This window comes from Otolemur garnettii, unplaced genomic scaffold, assembly GCF_000181295.1.
Source record: "Otolemur garnettii isolate 467f Iridium unplaced genomic scaffold, OtoGar3 scaffold00011, whole genome shotgun sequence".
In the NCBI taxonomy this organism is placed as follows: Eukaryota; Metazoa; Chordata; class Mammalia; order Primates; family Galagidae; genus Otolemur; species Otolemur garnettii.
The window spans coordinates 15,937,662-15,952,265 of record NW_003852406.1 but is presented as its reverse complement, the minus strand read 5'-3'; the positions used below and the strand labels follow the sequence as shown (position 1 = coordinate 15,952,265).

The 14,604-nt window shown below is 36.0% G+C and overlaps 1 protein-coding gene across 1 annotated transcript in view; it reads left to right on the top strand.

The window, feature by feature from the left end:
- The window catches only part of HERC1 (HECT and RLD domain containing E3 ubiquitin protein ligase family member 1), a 206,425-nt gene that overhangs the window by 120,483 nt on the left and 71,338 nt on the right, over positions 1-14,604 (top strand). The window contains exons 25-33 of the mRNA XM_023510003.1: positions 1,211-1,479; positions 4,347-4,562; positions 5,664-5,784; positions 6,026-6,263; positions 6,414-6,607; positions 8,383-8,538; positions 9,968-10,074; positions 10,597-10,707; positions 13,946-14,122. Of these exons, the coding sequence (XP_023365771.1) occupies positions 1,211-1,479; positions 4,347-4,562; positions 5,664-5,784; positions 6,026-6,263; positions 6,414-6,607; positions 8,383-8,538; positions 9,968-10,074; positions 10,597-10,707; positions 13,946-14,122 (1,589 nt within the window). The remainder of the gene's footprint in view (positions 1-1,210; positions 1,480-4,346; positions 4,563-5,663; positions 5,785-6,025; positions 6,264-6,413; positions 6,608-8,382; positions 8,539-9,967; positions 10,075-10,596; positions 10,708-13,945; positions 14,123-14,604) is intronic.

Genomic DNA, 14,604 nt, shown 5'->3' with positions numbered 1-14,604 from the left:
CAGATAAAACTAATAATTATCTGCCTTAGGAATACATAAAAAAAAATTTAACAGTAACAAAAGCCAGGAAATAATAAACCCAAGTTTCTAGAAAATAAACCTTAGGTAGAGAGAGCTAGGAAGAGATGGGTTGGAAGAGGAGCAAACAGAGGAGGAGCTAATCAAGTTACTGTCGGTTTTCTAGTTCTCATGTTCACAAGTATTTATTATAAATAAATATGTGGATATGAAACTCCATCATTGGATGAACCGATGATGGAAGTGTATCATGAACCAAGAATTCTAGATAATCAAATTTATGTACTTGAGATCAATTAAAGAAAAAAATGTGTAAGACTTGGACATGTATTATATATACATATATATTTATTTAAAGCTAATATGACTTTGACAGTTGTTTTTCAAACATGTTAACATTTTATGATATAAAGATTTTAACTTAAAAATTACCCATTGGCAGAACTAATGGCAATATACTTTTCTTCTATAACGTCTATTGTGATGCCACTTAATTTTATATAAGTGAATTTTAGAGTAAATCTCATATACTCTTGTCTGTGAAACTTTGCTTACTCTAAATAGAGTTTCACAATCTGCAGTAAACATGCACATGACACAGTCAGTGAGAATGTTTCTTATATTAATGAAACCCAAAAGGTGATGTTTGTGTCTCCTTTTTGTGTAAGTTTACTTGCCCTTCTATATTCATTTTTTAGTAATGTTTCATTGCAGATGTGTAGTCTTAACTTACCCTTTGTAATGATAATGTTAAACTAGATGAAATCTATGTTTCAAGTAGGTCTTATCAGCAGTGTCCTGAGTGCCTAGTTCCTTTCTGTTCATAATTGATGATCTTGTTTAATACTGCAGAGCATTTTAAGCTAAGCATTTTGAGAGCAGCTTCTGCCTTTCTTTTTCTTACGGCAGCGTGTTGCTAAAGCGCTTACAGAGACATTGGTACATCAAACAGGGCTTTCCCTTTATTTTCTTACATTGCTCTGGTTTTTGTTTGTTGTTTTTTAGAGGGTTTTGTTTGTTTAATTTTTTTACCAAAGCATTTTGCTCAGATTCACTTAATGCATGCATGTATTCAAACATGACTATCCATTTTTCACCAGTGGGTATGATAGCAGCACTCAGCCATATCTAGTATTACAGTGTATGTTCTGCTTGTTTGCCGTTAATGCATGTTTGTTCTTTTTGCATATAGGTCCCATGCACAGTCAGTTGGAATCCCTGAGTGACTCTTGGACTCGCCTGAAACATAGCAGAGACTGGTTGTGTAACTCCTCTTACTCCTTTGAGTCTGATTTTGATCTTACCAAGTCTTTGGGAGTTCACACTTTGATTGAAAATGTTGTAAGCTTTGTGAGTGGAGATGTGGGGAATGCCCCAGGTTTTAAAGAGCCAGAAGAAAGTATGTCTACAAGTCCCCAGGCTTCTATCATTGCAATGGAACAGCAACAGTTAAGGGCAGAAGTAAGTCTGATATTTACTCTTCATGAGAGATTCTGGAAACTTAAGCTAAGCCACTGAATGTACAATTTTCCTTTTCTCCTATTCCTTACCTGCTCCTTTCTTCTACCCACACTTCTCTATATCACTTTCTTAACTGGTACAACTTATTATTAGGTCATTAAATATGAAATGTCTGATTTAGAATCCAAAGTTTATTATATCTCAAACAAGAAGCAGTACAATTACAGTATGCACCTAAACTATCGACATAGTTTTGCCCTCTTAATGGTAGCTCAGATGTACCAGCAGTGAAGAAGGTTGAGGCGTGAGTGGTGATGAAATCACAAAAGGTGTTTTCACACAAGCTTGTTGAGAACTGAGTATTTTTCCTTATAAGAAGTGGTCTAAAGCCCAGAAAAAGTTGCTAGTCAGTCACTGCAAGGTCTGGTGAATATGGTAAATGACAGAGTTTCCAAGTTCAGCTTCTATAGTTTGAGCTGCATTGTTTATTTGGCAACATTGTCTTACAAGAGGATTGGCCTGTCTCTATTGACCAGTCATGGCTGCTTAATCACAAGCATCCTTATCATGTTAGCCATTTGGTTGCAGTAGATATCCTCTACTGTAATCGACTGCCCAAGTCTTATGACACTATAGTATGTAATACCAGCACTGGGCCACCAAACAGACACCCTTGACTTTTTGTGATGAATATTTGGTTTTGGACTGTGTTTGGCACTTCATCTTTATCCAGCCATTGTGCCAAATGCTTACGATTATCAAAAAGATTCCATTTTTCATCACATGTAACAATATGGTGTAGAAATGTGTACCTTTGTGTCATGACAGCAAAGAAAAGCAAGCTTCAAAAATGATTTCTGTTCTGACACTCCTTTAATTATTGTGAAACCCATCCACGGAGCTTCTTTACCTTGTTGATTTATTTCAAATTGTCCAATATTGGTAGAATAGTAACATCAAACCTTGTTGCTAATTCACACGTAGGTTGAAATGGATTCACTTGTACTATACCTTTCAGCTCATCATTATCTGCCTTGGTATCCACATGGCTCATTTTCAAGATTAAAATCACCAGAATGGATCCTCTCAATCCATCCACATACTGTGTGCTCATTAGCCACATCCTTCCCAAATACTTTGTTATTTTTCAAGCTGTTTGCGCTGCATTGGTTCCATAATGGAACTCATACTCAAAAGTAACATGAATTTTTGACTTATCCATGGTTCATAAAAATTGCTGTAAAAAAAAGATAACCACAAGCCAAAAGGTATATTTGAAAGAATAAGGGTATACTTTCACAATTTAAAAAAAAAAATCCCAACAAGTATCAATGTGAAATGTCAGAGATGCTGTCAAACTTCGTACTTAAAGAAATCAGACATTTCTTACTTAATAACCTAGTATTTTGTTTGAACTGGACAAAAGTACATTTTAATATTATAATTTCTCAGAATAATATATTCTAATCATAAGCCTTCCCTTGTCTCTTAAAAACTAGTGTGAGACTGACTGATGACCATAGGGATCTGTTTCTCAGAACCTCCATTTTTGACCCATTTGTTTTGGTTTAAATTAGGTGCCTAGTTTAGATTAGATCCCCACAGTAACAATTGCTGAAGTCAAGACCCATGGATGAATGCTTTAATTTGTGAGCAAAACTTGGAGACATGAGATGTTTGTATAATCTTGAAGTATTCTCCCCCCAAATATTTATTAATTATTGTGGTTTTAACATATCTACAAATTCTGTCATATTCCTCCTTGCAGGAGGTGGCGAATTATTTATCTCCCCTTGAGAACAAATACAGTATGGGAAGGGAATAATTAGTAACTTTACATTGTAGAAACATGGCACACACATACATCACCTTAACTAAGTGATCAAGATCAACATCACCAGAGAGAGATCAATCATATTGATATCATGTATGCTTAATATAATTTGACAAGGATACTTTAAGTGATATTCTTTCCTAAAATTCATATTTCCATTTTAATCATGAGAGAAAAATCAGACAAACCTAAATTTGGGGACATATGTAAAATCCATGAACAGCTCTTCCAAACCATCAGGATCATGAACAATAAGAAAAGACTGAGGAACCATCATAGAAACAAATGGAAACAAAGCAGACGTGACACTTAAATGCAATGTGGCATTCAGAATTGGATTCTGGAACAGAAAAGGGACATGATGGGAAAATTATGAAATCCAAATGAAACTCTGTGCGTTAGTTCATAATAATTATTCCAAGGCTGATTTCTTAGTTTTGGTAAATGTACTGATACCATGGTTATATAAGATGTTAATGTTAGGCCTTTTCCTTCATCATGACAAAGAAAGCCCATTTGTTGTCTATGGCAAATATCTCTAATTCTTGTGCTCAAGAGTATTTATTCTATATAACTTTATGGTAAACAAAAGAAGCAATAGCAATACTACCTTACAGTTTTAAAATCTTCACATATATTTCCTCATGAGCTTAATAATAGCTCTGTGAGTAGATTAGATAAGGTATTATTAGTCTTATTTTACACATGAAGAAACGGAAACTCAGGAAATTATGTGACTTTTTCAGAGCCACACCGCAGGTGGAAGAGTCTGGCCTTGAGACTATGTCTCCTACATTCAAATCTACTACTCTTCCCACTGTACTGTGCAGCCTCTTTTATAATGAAGTATGCTTATAAAGGTTTTAGATATATCCTGATAAAAAACAGAAATAATACTAAAATTAATATTTATCTTAATAGACCTGTAGGAAATGTTAGAATTTTCTATGCCCTAAATAATAGTATTTGACATGCAGAGTTGCTTTGTGTCTGAGTTTAGTGAAGCTAAAATATGTGTTTTTTTCCCCTCAAGCTTCGCTTAGAGGCACTTCATCAGATCCTCGTTCTATTGTCTGGGATGGAGGAAAAAGGTAGCATCTCACTGGCAGGAAGCAGGTCAAGTTCAGGCTTCCAGTCATCTACACTACTCACGTCTGTAAGGCTACAATTTCTAGCAGGGTGTTTTGGTTTAGGAACTGTTGGACACACTGGAACCAAAGGAGAGAGTGGTCGATTGCATCACTACCAAGTAGGTGACATTTTACAGTATCTTTAGATATTTTTCTTTTCTTTTTTTTTCTTTTGAGACAGAGTCTCATTATGTCACTCTTGGTAGAGTGCCATAGCATTACAGCTTACAGCAACTTCCAATTCTTGGGCTTAAGTGATTCTCTTGCCTCAGCTTCCCAAGTAGCTGGGACTATAGCTGCCACAACACCCGGCTATTTTTTGTTGTAGTTATCATTGTTTAGCTGGCCTGGACTGGGTTTGAACTCACCAGCCTTGGTGTATGTGGCCGGTGCTGTAACCACTGTGCTACAGGCGCCAAGCCATATCTTTAGATTTTAACTATGTTTTTACAAAGCCATTTTAAACTTTGTGGTTTTTATGATAGATCTTTAAAAATATAAAGACTTGACTGGATGTGGTGGTTCACGCCTGTAATGCTAGCACACTGGAAGGCCAAGGCAAGTGGATTGTTTGAGCTCAGGAGTTCAAGACCAGCCTGAGCAAAAGTGAGCTGTAGTACCGGCTACTCAGTTGCTGTGAGCCAAGATGACACCACTGCACTGTAGCTGGGATGACAGAATAAGACTTTGCTTCCATAAATAAATAAATAAATATTACTCTTTAAGGTATCTTACTGGTTTACTTTTGTAAGTAGTACAATTGGGATTGGGATTAGATGAGCCATGGTACTGTTGTACTTTTAGATTCTTTATGGGCTCAGTTTTATTCTTAGACAGATTGGATAGAGATAGATTTAAGCTGGGATAGGGACTGGAGTTTGGGAGCATGGGTTTCAAGAGTTTACATTTTAGATTTAATCATTTTACCTAGTTCTCTACTGTTAAAAATTTAAAAAATGAATATGTCTTCTGTATTTAGAGAGGAAAAATTGCTTTGTGAGTAAGGAAAAGGATTATATAGAATCAAGAATTATCAACCATTTAAAATGAAATTTATTATAAAACTTTCACAGTATAAATTGTTTATTTATACTGAAATAAACAATTTGAAGATACCAACATGCTCTAGTATGTACTAGGGATAAAAGTTTACTTCTTTTTGCAAGAAGAAAAACTCTGTTGTTGCTAATAGAAAAAGTAAATCTTTATGTGTAATTCAGGATGGGATCAGAGCAGCTAAGAGAAATATTCAGATTGAAATCCAGGTAGCTGTGCATAAGATTTATCAACAGTTGTCTGCTACCCTGGAAAGAGCCCTTCAAGCAAACAAGCATCATATTGGTGAGTAACTGTTCCTGCAAATACAAGATGTAGGTTACATTTTGGACTGAGGTCACAGTAGGTAGTTATGTTGTGTTTAACATTAGTAATCAACTTACAGTAAAGAATAAATATTTGGAAATATACTATTTGTATTTTAGAAAAGGATTAATTTTAGTAATCCCTTTTTTCATTTCAAAGAAAATTCTCAACTATCTCTCTCTCTCTATCTCTCTCTCTCTTGCTTTCTTTTTTTTTTTAGAAGCCCAGCAGCGTCTCCTTTTGGTTACAGTTTTCGCCCTGAGTGTTCATTATCAACCAGTGGATGTTTCTTTGGCAATTTCCACTGGTCTGCTAAACGTATTGTCCCAGTTATGTGGCACAGACACTATGCTAGGACAGCCCCTGCAGTTGTTGCCGAAGACGGGTGTTTCCCAGCTTAGCACAGCTTTGAAAGTGGCCAGTACAAGGTTGCTCCAGATTTTAGCCATCACTACAGGGTAACTATTATAGATGTCTTTGCAGAGCTATTTGTGGCTTTCCCATATTTTAGTAATCTCCATTTCTGTCTAATCTTCTTTATGTGTTTAAGCACTATGTTTACCCTTCTGTGTTCCTACCACTTATTTTTTTCCTTTTCTTTCTCATAGGACCTATGCTGATAAACTGAGCCCCAAGGTAGTTCAGTCCTTATTGGATCTACTCTGTAGTCAATTGAAGAATTTGTTGTCTCAAACTGGTGTACTACTTATGGCCTCTTTTGGAGAAGGGGAACAAGAAGAGGGTGAAGAAGAAGAAAAAAAAGTTGACACCAGTGGAGAAACTGAAAAGAAAGATTTCAGAGGTATCCTAAACCTTTTTTTCTGTCTTTATTTAGAAGCATTTTTTGAGTCTCCATTGTATGCATATGTATTTCTTTCCCTGTGAGGCATGAAAGGAGTTTATTTGTTCATTTATAAATCACTTGTATCTCCAATATATATGATTTAGATGAGCTTATGATCAAACCTTTTCTCCTTAGAGTCTGATAACCCTGATGCTGTGACCATACACCCATTTCTAGGTTCAGCCTCTCCTTGACAGTCTCAGCTCTAAGACATAGTTTTTAAGTGACTGGTTTCCCCTGGGTTATATATATCCTAGGGGAGCCTCAGATAACTTTTTAGTATTTGATCATGATAAACTTTCTCTCACCTGGCCTAAACTAGGACCAATGGTTTTGATATTTGGGATTAGATTATAATTGGAAGAGCTCAACTTCTTCCTAGGCTATTCTGTTCTCTAGTCACTAATAATTCTTCATTAAACTTTGCTGTCATAATTTTTGGTTGCTGTAATATGATCATCCACTTAGGGCTTTATATTGATCAGTGTATTTCAGTAGAACTAGTATCTGAACAGCAAAACTAGAACTAATACATAGGCATTTTGCATAATTAAGGGAATAAATATCTAAAATTGGTCATTTATTGAAAAACAGATTATAAATCTACCGTGTTCTGTTACCATAATAAATTCTGGAAGTCCTTAAATCCTTAGGTTAGGTGGATAAATAGGAGGGAGAAAGCAAGTTGTGTAATCATTCTGTACCCCAATTCTCTCATCTATAAAATAAGGATGATAACACAATCTATCTCTTTATGATTTAATAAAAAAAAATAAGGATGATAATGGAGCCAGCCTCCTAAGATTGCTGTGAGGATTCAATAGCTTAATACACATAAAGCACTTAGAACTGTATCTGGCACCTAGTGAAAAGTTCAATGAATGTTAATATATTTGTGTGTTATTTGATGAGTAGATGGTTTCATCGTTGTGTGAACCTTGTAGAGTACACTTACACTAACCTGGATGGTAGAGCCAACTGTACATTTAGACTGGATGGTATAGCCTATTGCTGCTAGGCTACAAACCTGTACATCATGTTACTGTACTGAACATGCAACAGGCAGTTGTAACACAATGGTGAATATTTGTGTATCTAAATATAGAAAAAAGTAATGTATTGCGCTATGATGATAGCTATGATGTCATTAGCAGACCTGCATATTCCAGTTCAGGGTCAAGAGTGACTGGAACCTGTCCCCTTGCACCTCAGAGTATAAGGCAGGAGCCATTGTGGAACAGGACACTATCCCATAACAGTGTGCACTCATTCACACTCCCACACCCACGCTCGCTCAGACTGAGACAGGACATGCCTGTGAAACTGATGTACACATCCCTGGGATGTGGGAGGAAGCCAGAATTCTCCAAGAAAACTCACACTGACTTGGGGAGAATGTGCAAACTCCACATAGATGGTGGCCCCAGCCTGGAATCAATTTGTTTTTACTTAGAACATTATAATGAAATGACATTATTCAGGGACTCGCTGTATACATACACATCCTAGCATGCTCACTATTCTATGTAGTTGTAAAAGATGTTTCCATTTTGGTTTTATTTTTTGACCTTTCCTCATACTGTTCTTTAAGTTTTCAAAATTCAGAAGCTTTTTGACAACCTAGAGTTTAAATTACATTAGTGCTTACTGCAATCTAAGTGTAAATTATATGATAAATGACTATTTCTTATTGACTTTTGGTTGTAACATAAACTTGTCTCTTTACCCTTTAGCTACTCTTAGGAAACAACATGCAGCTGAACTCCATCTGGGGGATTTTTTAGTTTTTCTTCGCAGAGTTGTATCTTCAAAAGCAATTCAATCAAAAATGGCTTCCCCAAAGTGGACAGAAGTCCTTTTAAATATAGCATCTCAGAAGTGTTCTTCAGGTATATGTCCTTTGCCTTTGTTTTAGAGCATCTATAGATAATACATGTATATTATGATAATGCTAGACTTTAACAACATCCCTGGGATGTAGAAAGAAGGCACATCATTTGTCATCACTTGACAGTGATTTTAAGGCTTTTTTATTTTCTGAGTACCCATTTGATCAAAAGGAATCTCTAGTTTTAGGAGTAAAAATTGGCATAAAATTAATAATGTAAAATATCAGTGGAGAAGATTATGGAATTTATCTAGAGACTCAAATTTATTTGTTCAGATTATAATACTGAACAATAAGTTGAGAACATTGTCTTTAATATGATAATTAGGCACAGATTCTGACCTCACTTCTTGAATTACCAAGAAATAGGTCTGAATTTGTCCATTCTCTCCTATCATGATATAATTTCTCTTACTTTGTGACTTCTGACTGTTTAATAATCTGTGACAGATGTAGGTAATAAGCTTAATTCCTAGTTCTTAGTCTAAGAGTCTGGTCTGCTTACCTAAATTACTAATCAGTCCCTTCCCAGTCTGGTTTTTTTTTAAATTGTGATAAAACATACATAACATTTGCTATTTTTGCTATTAAAGAGTATAATTCAGTGACATTAAGTACATTCACAGTGTTGTACAACCATCACCACTATCCTTTTCCAGAACTTTTCATTATCCCTAGTCCATTTTAAATATGCCAAAATAGAATGTAGTCTTCCATGGTACGATTTTATATGTTTACATTCTCAGTATATTTTAGTAGTTTTTCTTAAGTAGCATAAATTATAATAGCTTTTTTTGCTTTAACAAGATTAGGCTTATATAATATTGAATTTTTAGAACATAAATAAAAAATTAATTTATGTTCAAGTGGTCTTACAGTTAAGTGTATAAAAAGTACATATTTATAAGCATCATCAGTGTCCTGTCTCTACCTTTGCATACTTTAGATAAGTATAATCTGCTTACTCCCCATTAACCCTAGCAATCTCTGTGAGACAGTTAAGGCGTGGACAAGGCAGAGGCCAGGAGAAGGAATAATAAGCATAGTCTTTAGAGACTAATTCGACCTCTCCCAAGCTAGGTGGCATTAGTTGAGGTACCTTCTCTGAGCCTCATTTTCCTCATCAGTAAAATGGGACTATAATTTAGGATTTACAGTGTTAGTGTATGTGAAATGCATAGTACATTACCTGCCACAGATAGTTACTACAACACTTTATTATATTACATTAAAACTGAGACATAAAGATGAGTATATCCATATGTATTAATGGGTACAGGATAGATCTAGAATTCCTTTGATAATAGTTTGAAATGAAATCCTTTGTACCCATAAATGCTTAATAGCCTCAGAGATTTTTTCCCCCAGATTTCATTTTAATTTTGAATTTAAGTCACATTGATAATAAGAAAACGTCTTCCCCCCCCCAGGTATTCCTCTAGTTGGTAACTTAAGAACAAGACTCCTTGCACTTCATGTCCTTGAAGCTGTGCTACCAGCTTGTGAATCCGGTGTGGAAGATGATCAGATGGCCCAGGTTTCTGTTTTTAAAGCTATTAATGTTTTCCATATCTGCAACATGATTGACTCAAAGTCTATCCTTACACTGTCTTCAGTTGTAAATGTGTCATTTATTCAATAGCATAACTTCTACTTTTAAGACTGCTTTATTTATTATTTCATCTCCAAAGAGGGAGAAAGAGAAGTTAAATTATGGGATCTGAGAAGTAGAGGAATAGGGAATATTTGCAAGGTCAGAAGAAAAGAAAAATAAGTGGAATTTCTTTCTAGATTTGGGCCTCTAGAGAGAGAGATGTGTGAGAGTGGGTGGTTTAATCAGAACCATATAGTAAGACAAAATAAAATCCACTTTTTAGTAGATTATTTATCTTTCTTAAATAAAGATATTTAACAGATAACCACCCAAAGTAGTTGTTTAACATTGGTATAATCTAACTTCACATGTAACTTAATATTAGTTATGTGACGTATCTTTTCTAAAAGTACCTAAAATTACTCTTTAAAAGCCATTATCATTCTCTTTTCTTCAATAAAACAGATTGTTGAACGCTTATTTTCCCTTCTATCGGATTGTATGTGGGAGACACCCATTGCTCAGGCCAAACATGCTATTCAGATAAAGGAAAAAGAACAAGAAATAAAATTACAGGTAACTGATTGTTCCCAAAAGGTGCTTTTAGGCAGCACAAATGAACATCCTGTTGTCTGTCTCAGGATGCCTGCTTCTCTGAGGGACCTTGCTCTATCAGTTATTCCATTTCTATCTCTGCATTGTCTTTTTCTCCACTGATTCCCTTCCTCTTAGTTTATAAACATGCTTATCTCTCATTCCCTACTTCCCAAATCATATTTTTATCCATGAAACCTTCTCTGATCTCCTGTCCTTCACTAATAACCTTCTTGGAAGAGTAATCTGTATGTTTCAGCTACTTCCTTACTTCTCTTCAACCCAATTGTTTATCTTCCATCAAAGTGCCAAAATTAAATGACAAAGATAAATGTTGGTTCCTAAATACAGTATATAATTTTTTGTCCACATCTTAGTTTACTTCTGGAAACTCTAGCCTTCTCTTATTTCTAAAACCCTATCTTCTCCTGGATTTCCATACACCCTCTGCCAATCCTTAATTCCCTCTAGAAGCAACTCTTCTTTGATCCTACTTGACTCCATCTTAAAACATTGGTATTCTTCAGAATTATCTCACTCTGTTGCCCTAGCTAGAGTGCAGTGGCATGCTCATAACTCACTGTAACCTGAAACTTCTGGTCTTGAGTGATCCTCTTGCCTCGGCTTCCGAAGTACCTGGCTGCTACTCCTAGCTAATTTATCCTTAACCTTTTTAGCAATATTATCCATACCTAAGACCATTTCCACCTACATGCAATGCCTTCTAAACTTAAATGGTAACCCAGTTGTCTCTCCCGCAAACCTTTCCCTTTTTTGTCCTGTACCATTTTTGATTTAAGGTACTGCCACTCACCTAGTTTTCCAAACCTGATGTCCCTATGGATGTAATCATCAGGTTCCATATACTTCCTGAATAGCTCATGAATCCATCTATCTATACGTCTACCTTTCTTCCTCTCTTGGTTTTCATGATTCCACACTTTTTCTAGTTTTCCTCCTAGCTCAGTACAATGGCCTACTCTGATTCTCCTTTGTTGGTTCTTCTTCTGTTTGTCCTAATAGAGTATTAGAGTATTCTGAAGCTTAGTCTCAAGATGTCTTCTTTTTTTCAACAGTCATCCCCATTCCCGAAGAAACCTTAGTCAGACCTATAATCCAGTGATTCTTGAGTCTTTAATTCCAGTTCTGGCTTTACTGTTAAATTCTAGATTTCTAGTTATCTTCTGCTAGTCTTCTCACTTGAATGATCATCTAATAGGTATCTCATACTCAACATGTCAAAAATAGCATCATTAGTTTTACCACATTGTGCTTCCCCAGGCTTCCCCAGACTTCTAGTTCATTACTCAAGTTAAAAACCCAGGAGTCATTCTTGATTTTTCTCTTCTTTTGTCTCCCCCAACTCTCATTTTCTTCATCTATACATCCTCTAGATTCTGTTGGCTCCTCTCTAAAACATAGCTTGAATTTGCTTACCTTGCCATCTCTTCTGTCATCACCCTATATTCCAAGTTGTTATATCTGGCTTGGACTGTGCAATAGCCTCTTAACTGATCTCTCTGTTTCTGTTGGATCCAGAGTGGTATTTTACAATTATACAATAATCAGAGCACATTGGTCATCTCTGTTTAAGACATGGTTTCTCATCATTCTTGGGGGTAAAATCTAGAACTGTTTGTCTTCTTTTCTTTACTTATTGTGCTCTAAACAACTGTTTCTGTTTCTATGAACACAGTAAACTTGTTCCTTCCTTAGGGCTTTAAGCTGGCTAGTCCTACCAGATATGTGTCTCAGAAACTGCTTATCATCCAGTTCTCAACTTTATTATCACTTCTTCAGAGAATTCTTCCTTAATTAACTCAGAGTAGTTTACATATATTCTTTGTAATGTCACCTGTTTTAATTTCAACATACACTAATTATTTATAGCACTTTCTTATTTATTTATTTTCTGTTTTTCTCTTCTAAAATATAAAGTCTGGGAGAGCAGAGACTATATCTTTCTTATACACTGCTGAATATAAAGGACCTGATGGAATACTTGACACAGAGTAGATGCTTAGTAAATGTTCATTGAATAAATGAATGAATGAATGAATTCAGGTCCTCACTATTTCTTAGAACAATCTCCTAATTAGTCTTTCTGCCTTCATCCTATAAACCCCTGGTAGGCTGATGTTTGTAAAGCACAGATCTGATCACAGATTTCTTGCATAAATCATCCTGTGTAGGCACTTCCTGTTGTGTAGTTCAAATAATATGTCACACAGGGCGGCACCTGCGGCTCAGTGAGTAGGGTGCTAGCCCCGTATGCTAAGGGTGGCAGGTTCAAACCCGACCCCGGCCAAAGTGCAACAACAAAAAAAATAGCCAGGCGTTGTGGCAGGCACTTATAGTTCCAGCTACTTGGGAAGCCGAGGCAAGAGAATTGCCTAAGCCCAAGAGCTGGAGGTTGCTGTGAGCTGTGATGCCACAGTACTCTACTGAGGGTGACTGTGTCTCTAAAAAAAAAATAATCATATGTCATACAAGACCTTCCTTGATTTCACTCCTCCTCTTTCTGGGCTCGTTTTCTATCAGTCTCATCCTCTAGACATTACATACTGCTTATAATTACTTTAAATCACTGAACTCTTGTTGTATCTCCATGACCTGGCACATGCTGTACACCAGGGGTCCTCAAACTTTTTAAACAGGGGGCCAGTTCACTGTCCCTCAGACCATTGGAGGGCTGGACTGCAGGCCCCGGGATGAGTCCGCTGCTCAGCAGGACAGGCAGTGGTGGCAAAAACACCCGGCAGGCTGGATAAATGTCCTAGGCGGGCCGCAGTTTGAGGACGCCTGCTGTACACACTGCCTTAAAATGCCTCTCTCTGTTTTGATCAGCTGCTTGTTGCCTTCTCATCATTTAGGACTCATCTTAGCAGTCACTTTCTTTTGAATGCTTTCTTTGTACTTCTCAAGCATAGCTAAACACTTATATAATACTTTTATGATTCTTCTATCCCTGTTATGTAACTTCTATTATTATTGTAATATTAGGATTATTATTTGTCCTTCTATCCATTAATTGGACTATAAGCTCATTATGGGCAGGGACCATGCCTTATTTATCGTTGTGTTCCCATTACGTTGCACAATAACTGATAAATAGTAAATACTTAATAAATATTTGTGGAATAAAACAAGGAGTCTGCAAATATATATTACCTGAGATCTGGGCTAATCCAAAATACTGACCTAGCTTCCTTTCTGGTAGAAGCAGGGAGAGTTGGAGGAAGAAGATGAGAATCTTCCTATCCAAGAAGTATCTTTTGATCCAGAGAAAGCTCAATGTTGTTTAGTGGAGAATGGACAGATTTTAACTCATGGCAGTGGAGGAAAAGGATATGGATTGGCATCAACTGGAGTAACTTCAGGGTGCTATCAGTGGAAGGTATGTAGAATATGAAGTCCTTTTTTCTCAGGTTCTTATGAAAAATGTGTGAAAAGGCTTTTTAAAAAAACATAAATGTTTTATGTAAATGTTCTATCATTATATAAGACACTAGTATAAAATGGAACCTGAGTGAAAGATATCCAGGACTCTGTACTGTTTTTATAACTCTTATAATTCTGAGATTATCTCTAAAACTTAAAAAAAAGAATGTGTGAAATTTATTAGGTGTAGAATATAAATGTCTTAACATAATAACTAAGAAAATGCCATGAAGGCTATGTTGACCAGTTTGATGAAAGCATTTCAAATTGTATATAAAACCAGCACATTGTACCCCATGATTGCATTAAGCTATGATTTAATAAAAAAAATATATATGAATGTTTAAGAAACTATGTTGTAGGCCTGGCGCCTGTGGCTCAAGTGGCTAAGGTGCCAGCCACATACACCTAAGGTGGCAGGTTCGAATCCAGCCCGTG